This window comes from Halichondria panicea, chromosome 7 (assembly GCF_963675165.1).
Source record: "Halichondria panicea chromosome 7, odHalPani1.1, whole genome shotgun sequence".
NCBI lineage: Eukaryota > Metazoa > Porifera > Demospongiae > Suberitida > Halichondriidae > Halichondria > Halichondria panicea.
In genome coordinates, this window is record NC_087383.1 from 2,825,669 (window position 1) to 2,838,282 (window position 12,614).

Consider the following 12,614-nt stretch of genomic DNA (forward strand, 5'->3'; position numbering starts at 1 on the left):
TGATCACGTCAGAGTACGCGTCGATACCCAGCTATCTCTCCGGGGAGTCCACTGTCGATGCCCACAGGAAGAACCCTCTGTGGGGGGGGAACAGTGAGAGTCATATCATGATTCAGTTCCGGGAATAAATGTCATAGAAAGTCACTAATTGACTCACATTTTTTCCAGCCGAGGTAAATGGAGCACAGCTATAGGTTACGTCTCTGTGGGGCATGGAAAAATTGATTGACTGAAATTGTGTATCAGGTTTTAAGCAACTAATAAGGATTATCACTTATTGAGCGCACAATCCATTCTACCCCCCGCCCACACACACCTGGTCAGTAGACAGCTGATTGCCTATCCACAACATCGAAGGATTTTATCGCAGCTATGTACTTCATTGTACAGCTGCAAGGGGAGTGACATGTGATACAGTGTGATTCAATGAAAGTCAGTACAACACAGTTAGTGTATGTTTACCAAAGAGGTACATGAGATTGTTCTGACAAATCATTCTTGTACTCTCTAATACACTAACAGGGTTTCATCTAGGATAACAAGTTGGGGGGGGGGGGGGAGATTTGGGAGTGCGTAAGCGCGTCACAAAATGTTTGGCTATATGCCCACTTTTGTTTAAATGATTACACCATGCTTAACTTGCTAATGTGATGACATGTAGTACTAATGTGATGATTTCATTAGTTATTAGATTCGCTAAATAATAACTTAGGTACTTTACTGGATACCCAATTGAAACAAAATTAAAATTCCTCACAATTTACCACAACCACAGACAAGTACTATCTATGAATTAGATTATTTTTACACCACAACTGTCAAAGATAAAAATCACAAATGTACATGTACCTAAGTCATTTTGAAACATACCTTGTAACTCCCCCCCCCCCCCCTGTACGAGTTATATGTTTGTGTTAAGCACACTTAACAGTGTACTCTAAAAGCTACATTTTGATAGTAAAAACTTGGGTATGATGTAAACACTACTGACGTTTTGGCAGGATTAGTGGAACATATATTTATGGTCCATTCCCCCCTTAAGCCGTGGCTATTTTAAACCACCTCGCTATTCTGGCCAAGCTTTACTGTGCCGGATTAACAAGAGTCTACTGTACATGTATTAACGAGTGCTGCAAGCTGCGCTGTGCTAATGCCTCTCGCCATGTTTCGCTTTCTCTCAAACTATGAGAGTGTTAGAGAGGTGAAGAGGTAATTACATAATGTATTACTGTTGACAGAATTGAATTACATATAGAATAGGAGAGGAGCTGAATGGAAACAGAAGCCTATCTGATGGCTTGATGAATAATCAATCTTCAAAGATAGAGCATGTTATTTATATGACCTGTAGCCAAACAGTGGGAGCAAACCTTTGTCAAAGGCACAATCTGTATAGAATAGTAATAGAGAATTTGGATCATGAGGCTTATATTTAAACACAACAGCAATATTATTTGCAAAAAGTGGAAAAGACTGGTGTTACATGCATCTATTGTTACCAGACTTGTGTACTCTATTGTTATCTATTCTATAATCATTGTCGTGCTTGTGGCTTCTTACCAGAATCCCAAGAAAAAGTAGATCGGGATCTGGACAATCTCACAGGTGGGGATGAGCACGCATGCGCATTAAATCCACAAGAAAAATGGGTGTGTCTGCAAAGAGAACAAATAGCTACTATACTATAGCTATATAGCTGCTTTAAACAACAGATCTTTTCTGGCTCTTAGCGAACAAAAAGCAAGCGCTTTAGTGCAAGGCTAACGAATAGTGTGAACAGATGATTCTGAAGAGACTGTAACAGCCTTCAATATGTGAGTCAAACTAGCCATATCTCGAGAAAGAAGCCTTAGTTTGCTAATCCACGAATAAAATCCAAGAACACGTGGCTAAAAGCCTATAGAAGCTGTTAGTTTTTGTCGTATTGCAACCGTTGAGCAGTTACAGCTGGAATACACACACACACACACACACACACAGTCAGCTTTAGCGTATCCCTCATACGGCTGCGCCTCAGTCGAGGCATAATAAATTATTATACAGTATTCACCGAGTGTATACATGTACATGCTAAACTCACATCTGCCTTGCTGTTAGCCAGTTCCAATTCTCTCACCAGCTCAGCTATGACACCCGGTTCCATGACCTCTCGAGCAGCTTCTCCTCCAACTCCCTCAGCAGGTTATCCTCTAGACATCGAATGGTCTCACTCTTTTCCTCAACCTGACAGGGGAACATCAATAAGTTGCTGCCAGGTGGAGAATACTCGACATACAACAGTGACGTGCATGTACAGTCAGCTCTCTCAACTCTGGCAATCAATACTGCTCAAAGACATTCTTAAAGTGATTGAGCTCACCTTTGGTAGCGCTGACTTATCACAGCTGTTGGTCCAATTCTCCAGAACTCTGAGCTTCCCCTCGAGGTGCAACTGCAAGTGACAGAAGAGAAAATAGCTCCAATAATATTATACAATAATTAGTAGTATAGACACTGAAAGAGCAGATTACCAGGGACATAATTATTGCAGTGCTTATAATTATAGCTGCTCAAAGTGGTCATAAAGCTTCAACAGAACAACCAACCTGTATATTAAAATAGATGCATGTACCCTGGGAGCAGTGCAGACGTCAATCAGTCAAGAATTTATTCACAGCTGTAGGCACACACTTGCCCAACCCACTCACCAGAGAGGACACCCTGATAGTGCCGTCACTGTGTTCCTCATCTCTAACCCTGCTTTCAATGATCAGCTTGTAAATCGAGGCATGGGAAAAATGCTCCAATGTAAACACTGAAAGAGCAGTACTTCAGAAACAGACATACAGGTTGGTTGTCCTATATTGCAGTGCTTGTAATTATAGCTAATACAATGGTGTTCAGTCATGCAAAATAGACTACCTTACCATAACAACCAATCGTGATCCATTAATCTAAACATCTTCATACATACAAAATTCAGTCCATAATAAAAGAGAGAGAGTATCGAGCGTATATTGTTACCTTGCATCAGATGTATTCGGAGTGTAACGTTATACCCTGTCTGAACAACTTATGGCATAAATGTTTCTGCCTCGAGGTAAGTAGCGGCTTCTACTCGGATTGTTTGTGGTTAAAAAGCAGGAAGTTACGTCACTTTCCGAATACATTTGACCCAAGGTAATGCTACATTGGATACTCCCTCTCTTTTATTATGGACTCTTGCTATTAGCGGCCTCTCAAAACTGGTAAGAAACTTAAGCAACTGTAATCACATGACGTACGTACATGTACCGACACCATTTTATGAAGGAGAGAGTATAATTATACAAAGCAGCACATTCAGCGTGGGATTAATATAAGGACTGCACATTTCCATGCAGTGCATACTGTACAATGTAACTATAGTAACTCACACGGTTCACTCTGATAACTTAATTTGATATGATCTTCATCAAAAAAGCAACGGGAAGTTTTACATGATTGGCTACTGTATCAGCTTGTCCCAAAACTGCTCACCCGTGGCACCTGTTGCACTTACACGCTCTGACCCAGCCAGGTCAACCAGGCTCTGAACACAGAGAAGGAGGTAAAATCATCATAATAACAATAACTTATTTATGTACATTTACACATACATAGTCTGTACGTGTAGATCAAATTAAAGCAAAATAGTCGACCTAGTGTATGTTCACAGCTGTAGGCACACACTTGCCCAACCCCACTCACCAGAGAGGACACCCTAGCTGATAGTAGTGCCATCACTGAGTTCCTCATCTCTAACCCTGCTTTCAATGGTCAGTTTGAATATTGTGTGTGATCTGGAGTTGTGCTCGGTAGATCCAAATGTCCGGTTCTCTGAGCAGAAGAGATTATACACATTACCAGCACATCAGGTGCACAGGCAGCATGCATGTACATGTACACACAAGGCTAAGTCTGAGAGGTCACACTAGGGCAGACCAACAGTGGCTGTAATAAAGAGGTGACATGCTAACACAGGTTGCATGAAACCAACCCTATGGAGACTGGGCCATTAACCTGGCTACAGGGTGATCACATTAGACAGACAGGTTCACAAAGGTGCACAAGTGATAGTGACTTACTCTCCCCGATCTCAATGATACTAGTAAATATCTTGGGGAGGGAAATAGGCTCCTCAGACAACCCAACCAACTTATGAGTTAGCCTAGCTTGTAAAAGTGCAACAAAAGCTGTGCTGCCTAGCAGCGCAGCAGCCATTGTGAACTTTGATCGCTTTGGAGATATATAATTATGGCAGGAAATGCAACTTCTGTTTCCTATAATTATTGGACCAAAGCTAATTCTCCAGAGGTGCACACTTAATACACGGCAATTGGAGAGTGCCAAAACTCAACTCTGCAGTTCTGGTACTGTAAGACCTCTAATTAAGGTGACCCTCCAAATATGCGACACTCTCAAGCTTAGGTAATTTTCTGACTTCTACGACAGCTACGTTGACAATTATGTTTTAATGTCGCGTCCTAAATGAGGTAAATATAGCCACACCCTAGCATCGGTTTTGGAAAACACGTTCTAGAAATTGAGGCAAGTATAGACTGAGTAGAGCTATCCATAATCAGATACGACATCAGGTTTTTATCAACCTCCAAAAGAAGCGACATCTGGCTTCGTAATTATTTTAAAAAAGTGTTGCTTTAATTAAAGGTCTTACGGTATTAAATCATATTTCTTACTTGAAAACTTGAATACGTCAGGTTCATTACTGACAGGACAGGATTCTCAGCCTCAAACTGTGCAAATTAAAGAACAGAAAACACTGATGATCCACGACCTTACAACATAACTTAAACCTGTAGATTTAATAACCAGACAATTTATTATTATTGATGAACCAGACAATAATCTATGGCTGATCAATTGACTCACCCTCTTTCCATTCGGAGAATGCTGTAATACTTTAGCAATGCGATGGAGCTAAAAGCTAGATAGCCAGGTTTCATCATAGATAAACTATGGTTTCACTCAAATGTCTTTGGTGGGTGTGGTATTAAATGCAAAAGTGGGTGTATCTCAATCTTAGATATCTGAGATACACCCACTTTTTTTGCAAGTCATGCAAAAACAACAACACACCCAATATATTTCAAAGAGATCTAGAGCTAGCTGCAAGGCACAGATTTATTTGCTGGAATGGCCACTAAAGAGCAGAACCAAGGTATAAAGACTGTCATGTTTCCTTTAAAGGATAAACCTAATGATTGCTAAAGCATAAAACCCTCATTGGTGATTGCTAACCTTGTGTGCTTGGCATCTATTTTCAGAGCTCACAATTGACGATCTGAAGACAGAAATGAAACTGACTGATGAGCAGCTCAATACAGCAATACAGGAACCAGATCTACCCGAGTTAGCAGCATGTTTCGATAACACTGATGACTATCTTGAAAAGCTGGAGCTGTCGCCTGGACAGAAAACTGACGTCAGCGAAGTGAAGGCTAAAACACGTCTAAACCGCACTCAAGCCGGAATGAAACTTGCCCTAGAATACTGGCAGAACAAGAACCAACTACAAGCCACCTTCCAAGCTCTGCTACTCATCATACTCTCCCTGCTCAAAGGAGCCGTTGCTGTTCAAGTGTGCAAGTACTTGTCTGACAAATGTGAGTCTGTCATGTGAGAGTGTGGTCATTGTGGTACCATACGTTGTGGGAGTGATTGCAACCAAATAAGGGACTGTCCACTTAATTGCTATTGTTACACATACAATTCTCTATTAACTATCACCAGGAATGGTATATACTCACCTATTGTTTTGTTTCCCCAGACTCCACCACCTCGTGTCCTCCCTCCCGAGAGAGGGTCCTGCTAAACCACAAGCTGTCCTCGTACAGGGACTACCTACAAAGTCGCTACAGAATGCAAGTATCCACATCAGCCACACAATGGCCTCCCGTCCCAACAAAGACAATTTTCAAACTAGCCATGATTCAGAAGGAGGAAATACAGAGAGGAAGAATCGACGATGAATTTGTTAGGCTAACAATTACGGGGAAAATCGACGATATTTTACTTCAAAAAACTCCGGTTAACTTGACAAACATTTTCTCTGAGATTGGGGATAGGCGAAACTTTGTGTTGATTGAAGGAGCTCCCGGCTCTGGCAAGAGCACCCTTGCTCTACACATCTGTCAGGAGTGGGCAAAGGGGAAACTGTTCCAAAAGTTCGATATTGCAATCCTCGTGAAACTGAGAGATCCACTTGTTAGAGAAGCGAAGACAATTGCTGACGTACTTCCCTGCATTGATACGGCCGTGGCTAACAAGACAGAGGCAGTTATAAAATCACTGTATGGCAAAGGTGTACTGTGGGTGCTAGACGGATGGGACGAGCTTCCTTCTGACCTCCCTAGAGACTCAATCATCAACAAACTAATCCGACCAGACATGTCACAAAAAGGAGCCCTACACGAATCAGCTGTGATTGTAACATCTCGACCATCATCTTCGGCTGAGCTCCACCCACTAGTGTCGTCCAGGGTGGAGGTGTTGGGGTTCACTCCACATCAACTAGAACAGTATTTTACCAAGTGTCTGAATGGTGACTCACAAGCTGTGCAGACTCTACTGGAGAGAATTCGAGAGAACCCAGTGGTAGAAGGTAGCTGCTACCTCCCCCTCAATGCTTCCATTGTCGTTAATTGCTTCCTTTCTGATAACCACTCACTCCCCACATCCAACCACGGGATATTCACATCAGTAGTCCAAAGCTCTCTCAAGAGATACCTCCAGGATAGGTTGGGGAAGACCACTCCTGTGGGAGACATCACATCCCCAGACTCACTGCCCTCGGAAATCAGAACAGAGACCGTACAAATGTGTCAACTTGCATATCATGGGATCAAAAACAACAAAGCAACATTTACTGACAATGATTTGGCCACTCTTCGCATTACGAAGGAAATTTCAAACGTTGGACTATTACAAACTGTTCCCAGTATCATTAGCGATGGTCATCTGGTTTACTACTGCTTTCTCCACCTGTCTATTCAAGAGCTACTAGCAGCAATCCACATCTCTCTCATGTCTCCCAAGCAACAAATTTCTGTATTCCAGATGCTGTTTGGTAATCCTCGATTCAGTGCAGTCTTCCAGTTTTATGCTGGTATCACCAAACTGAGAACTAATCGACCAATCCTCAGCTTGCTACCTCGATTCTTGTGTCCAGTTCCAGCCACTGTTTTTGATCTGGTCAGAAAGGTTGTCAAAACTGAGAAAGAGAAGAAGTATTATGAGTCGAAGCCCCTTTTGTTGTCCCTCATCAATTGTTTGTACGAAGCTGAAGACTCGCGACTGTGTGTGTTTGTGGCTAATCTTCTTAATCACAATCTAGATCTTGATTACACTACAATGAATCCCATTGACTGCCTCTCTGTTGGATATTTCGTATCAGCTTGTTCCAACACCAGTAATGGATTCAGACTTAGCTTCCGAGATTGCTCTATTGGTGACCAAGGCTGCAAATTTCTGGCCCGAGGACTCTCCAAGTGTCCTAACTCTAATAATGATATTCCTACAGAAGGGATACACATCGCTGAGATTATCGAGAACACTAGTTCAATATCTAAATTGGATTTGTCTTATAATGCCATTGGTAACAATGGACTTTGCACACTCTGTGAGGCCTTGTCCACTAACACATCATTAAAGACACTGGACCTGTGCAGGTGCTCACTAACAATATCAGACGACAATGGAGCTGCCCTCTATCAACTTCTAAATACAAACAATTCCCTCGAACATCTTAATTTGTCTGGTAACACAGTGACTAGCTGTCGTCACATTGCTGCTGGACTTGCAGTCAATAAGACTCTGAGAACATTGAACATGAATTTCTGTAAACTGACTGATCAGAGTATCGAGGAGCTATCAACTGGACTGATCAACAAGATTGAAACACTGAACATTTATGGTAATGCCTCAATAACAGAAGATGGAATGAAGACGCTTGCCAGACATCTAACCACCCACTGCTCTGAACTGACATGGTTGTACATACCCAGACACCTAGAATCCTGTATCAAGACAGTATTCAGGGACACTCACAAAGAGAGGAAGAGAAATGGACTACCCGAGATTTATGTGCGTATTAATGTGTTTGATTATTAATTGTGCAAGACTCTGAGAACATTGAGCTTGGGTTCCTGTGAACTGACTGATCAGAGTATCGAGGAGCTATCAACTGGACTGATCAACAAGATTAAAACACTGGAGATATGGGGTGATGACTCAATAACACAAGATGGAATGAAGACGCTTGCCAGACATCTAACCACCCACTGCTCTGAACTGACACTATTGTACATACCCGACCACCTAACATCCTGTATCGAGACAGTATTCAGGGACACTAACAAAGAGAGGAAGAGAAATGGACTACCTGAGATTAATGTTGTTTATTAATTGATTGATTATTAATTGTGTATTCATTAGATTATTAATTTATAATTAATTGATTATTATTAATAATTAATGTTTAGTTATAATTATATTATGATTATTGTTGTTATTAATTAATTAATAAATGTTAATTAATTTGTTGTGTTATGCATCTAATCTCTATCATTGGTCAATATAATTATAGCACATGTACAGATGGTGACGAGTGAATTCAATGCTTCCTACTGACACGGAGAGCATGTCATGCACTAGCTGTATGTATGTAACTGAATACACTATTGTAATAATGCTATAATCTCCACCTAGCTAGCCTCCTTCACAGGCTTTCAAGAGAAGTGCGGCATGGGCCGGGATCGAGGCTAATCTCGACATGATTTACTTTGACAACAATTATATTATTACTAGGACAATTTACAAAACAGTTAGTGTACAGAAGACTAGAAGTATGTCGGCACATTACATAACAATTACCTAAAAACAAATCAGTTGGAATTGGTCAATATAGCACAGTAATAATGATGGTTTAAATTCAATGCTCCCTACAGTGTCACAGAGAGCACATGCACTGTACGTATAAAACTGTCAATGAATGTAGTGGAAATCCAATTTAACGCTCTGTCGATTTTTGTTTATAGGAAGATGAGCAGATTAACGTTCACTTTGGCCCTTCCAAACATCTTCATGATTGCCAGGCCCTCATATTGCAGCTGAAGGAGGTCCTGTGTGGGGAGAAGAGAGGGCAGTGAAACACTTCAACTAGTATAAGACAAAGAATGCATTTGCAAGACAAATGAATACATGTACTTACATACACCGTACAAGCATACCAACACTATACCTGACACAAGGCAATAAACTTCTTGAACACTTTACGTACCTACCAAATTAATTCTACCTGTACACACCCTCACCTGGAGGACCAGCTCCACCTTCTCTATCTGCCTGACGTGATCTCAAACACAATACTTCCGAATCTGAACCTGGACGAGTAAGAAATAATGTTCACATAATTATAGCATAACGTTGCACATAAGATCAAAGCCGTAGCAAGCGGTCAGGCTGGTCAGGTTTTGGCCTAACCACTTTAGCAGCTGGGTAGGTAATGGTCGTAAATATTGTAAGTGATAATGCGCATGCTGTTTTGGTGAGGAAAAGTGATGACCTTTTTCTTAGGAAAAAAATTCACCACTGTATGCAAAAGTTCCAATAGTAGAAAAGCAGCTGACCTTTAATCAAGTTGGCCTGACCACTTTAAAGTTGCTTGCTACGCCCCTGCATGAAGATTGGGGCATAAAAATAAGTTAATAGCCTCACACTGGAGGAATTGTTAAAGTCTAGATTAGTAGTAGAGTCTGAGCTTCAGTCAAACAGTGGACAAAGTACGTACCAGAGCAATTAATGGCACATGTGATGATGATCATGTTGTTTAATAGAAGTATGCTAGTATAACGGCTACTCAAGTATACGGAGACTCACAGAGTGGGTGGAGCTGATCTCCATGGACACTGATGTATGGATGATTGGCCTGGTCACGTCAGAGTACTAGTCGATACCCAGCCTTCTGTCCAGGGGGTCCACTGTCGATGCTCGCAAGAACTCTCTGTGGGGGGTACAATGAGTGTATGTATATTCATACCCTCTGCATGGCAACGAAAATAGCTAAATTGATGTGCAAATTAGATCATACGATACTTTAGTAGAAGGTAGAAACACCCATGGCATCATCACATGACCACCATTCTTACATACACACTTTCAACTATTTGACTACAAATTCAGTTTTGGTTATCACATTTCTTACCTAAACTTGTTGAAGGCGTCCGAGTGTACGAGTTCATTACTGACAGGGCAGCACTCTCAGCCTCAAACTGTGCAAAGGAACAGGAAAAACACGATAAACTCTTAAACCAACAGATATAACCAGACAATAATCATGGAAAGTTAATAATTTTCTGCTGATTTGGCGTTTTTTACCAACAAATAATTATCTACTAGTTTAATGTACATAGATGCAGTGCATAATGTAGGCCATAATCTGTACAGGTATGCTGTACCATTTTTATCACCTGTTGTTTGTAGCACTCAAATATCTACCCCATCGGCACACTGCTCTGCTTCAGCTCCTTACAGTGATCCAGTGCCTTCTTGAGCTCTTCCTCCATCACAAGTCTCTCTTGCACAGCAGACTGGGTAATAGATTGCATGGTGGTCATGTACACACACAGGTATACAGATACAACCATCACAACATCGTGGTAGTGGTACAGTAGTTATATAATTGCACGTACATGTATTAATGAAAGCACCGCGGGTGCTGATGCCTCGGTGGAGGTGCAAAGCTACATAACATAAAGCTACACACATTATCATGATGAATATTTTTGCATTTTTGCTGCATGCAAACTCAAATTGCATGGTGGTCGATCATGTACACACACACACACAGGTAATACAACCACCATGTGGTAGTGGTACAGCTGTTTGCTCACTGCATTACCACAAAACAACAAAATACCATACAATGTTGCTATGCAAACAACATGTGGTCCTAAGCAATGATGGCTTCTAGCACTTGTAGGTACTTTTTGAGAGTTACAAAAATGGCTAATCTGCGAGACCCTCAAAAATTACCCACTATAAGGTGGCATCAATATTAACTGATACAGTACCCGAAATGCAACTTTTATATGGGGAAAAAAAGGACAATAGTCTCTAGACACAATCGGCATCATGTATTGTGTATTTTGCCTAAAGCCATAATCAGTACATACTGTATAGCAGGTCATTTTCGTGGGATAAAAAATCCGAGACAAAATCGTAGGCGTGGTGCAGCAGTGATTTTGTGTGTAAAAATTCCCTTTGCTTCACTGCATTGCATGCGTTCCGGTCAACCATGCCTACGTTTTCGTGAGTGATAAATATTCGTCAAGGTTTAGCTTGCCCACGGAAACTCTACCCAGGACGCTATACGTACGGTACGGTATACTGTACCACTGTATCACCTGTTTCAAGTACTCTTCCTTCTCACGTTACTTTGTAGCACTCGAATATGTCCACCCCGTCCACTGCTCTGCTCCAACTCCTTACAGCGATCTAGTGCCTTCTTGAGCTCTTCCTCCATCACAAGTCTCTCTTGCACAGCAGACTGGGTAATAGATTGCATGGTGGTCAACTACACACACAGGTATACAGATACAACCATCACAACATCGTGGTAGTGGTACAGTAGTAATAAAGGTACAGTAGACTCTCGCTATTCCGACTCTCTGAAGTATGGCCTGAAATGTGGCCAACTCGCTATTCTGTATACCTGCTGCCCCAAACTAGTAATTTTATACATAATTATACATTTTGGGTGTGGTTTAGCAGAAAAACTGTGTGTGGGGGGAGTGGTTGGGGTGTACAATGAGAGGTAGGAAGCGGGATGCTCATGAACACTACAATGAAAGTTATAAAAAGGTAAACCGTTTTGTGAGCAAACACAGCTGTGGGATTACATTGTAATAGAGAGGAAATGATTCATTTATTATCCTCGAGACAAAACCGCAAAATCAGTCATTAATATTCGAGGTAGGTTGATTTTAAGCCGCGGCTATTTTCTGAAATGCAAACTACCGCGCTCTTCTGGCCAAGTTGCACTGTCCCAAGGGTGGCCGGATTAACAAGAGTCTACTGTACATGTATTAATTATACAGTATTCACCGAGTGTATACATGTACATGCTAAACTCACATCTGCCTTGCTGTTGGCCAGTTCCAATTCTCTCACCAGCTCAGCCATGACACCTGGGTCCATGATTTGAGACCTCTCGAGCAGCTTCTCCTCCAACTCCCTCAGCAGGTTATCCTCTAGACATTGAATGGTCTCACTCTTCTCCTCAACCTGACAAGGGAACATCAATAAGTTGCTGCCAGGTGGAGAATACTCGACATACAATAGTGACGTGCATGTACACTCAACTACAGAAAATCTGGCAATGAAATTTAACAGTATTCTCCCACTTTGAGATAAAGGTCAGCTTAAAGTTGGACTGTAGTTAGGTATTAAATAGGCATCTGCTATCAGGGTTGTTGCAATAACTATTATAAAGAGATAGTAGCGTACGTGTACATACAGCTGCAATAGTAGCGTACGTGTAATCACACAGTACACCATCAGATCAGCTATTCAGAGCATAGATCATACAGTATATA

The 12,614-nt window shown here is 41.4% G+C and overlaps 2 protein-coding genes and 2 long non-coding RNA genes across 5 annotated transcripts in view; 2 read left to right on the forward strand and 2 right to left on the reverse strand.

Annotated features, from left to right (window-relative positions):
• The window catches only part of LOC135339206 (uncharacterized), a 60,020-nt gene that overhangs the window by 34,575 nt on the left and 12,831 nt on the right, over positions 1 to 12,614 (reverse strand). Inside the window, exon 4 of one of the 2 annotated variants that reach the window (XR_010395902.1) lies at positions 11,424 to 11,566. The exons of the other annotated variant lie outside the window; for it this stretch is intronic. This is a non-coding gene — a long non-coding RNA (uncharacterized LOC135339206). The remainder of the gene's footprint in view (positions 1 to 11,423; positions 11,567 to 12,614) is intronic. 2 annotated transcript variants of the gene reach the window in all.
• On the reverse strand, positions 3,741 to 5,020 carry LOC135339218 (uncharacterized). Its single transcript, XR_010395924.1, has 3 exons — positions 4,891 to 5,020; positions 4,698 to 4,754; positions 3,741 to 3,837 (listed from the first exon to the last, which is right to left on the reverse strand). It is a non-coding gene; the product is annotated as an uncharacterized LOC135339218 (long non-coding RNA).
• LOC135339182 (uncharacterized) lies at positions 5,086 to 5,656 on the forward strand. Its single transcript, XM_064535329.1, has 2 exons — positions 5,086 to 5,179; positions 5,286 to 5,656. Exons 1-2 carry the CDS (start codon positions 5,155 to 5,157, stop codon positions 5,639 to 5,641), a joined length of 381 nt encoding a protein of 126 aa, XP_064391399.1. The 5' UTR covers positions 5,086 to 5,154; the 3' UTR covers positions 5,642 to 5,656.
• Positions 5,830 to 8,441, forward strand: LOC135339150 (NACHT, LRR and PYD domains-containing protein 12-like). Its single transcript, XM_064535293.1, has one exon. The coding sequence runs from the start codon at positions 5,881 to 5,883 to the stop codon at positions 8,128 to 8,130; it is 2,250 nt and encodes a 749-aa protein (XP_064391363.1). The 5' UTR covers positions 5,830 to 5,880; the 3' UTR covers positions 8,131 to 8,441.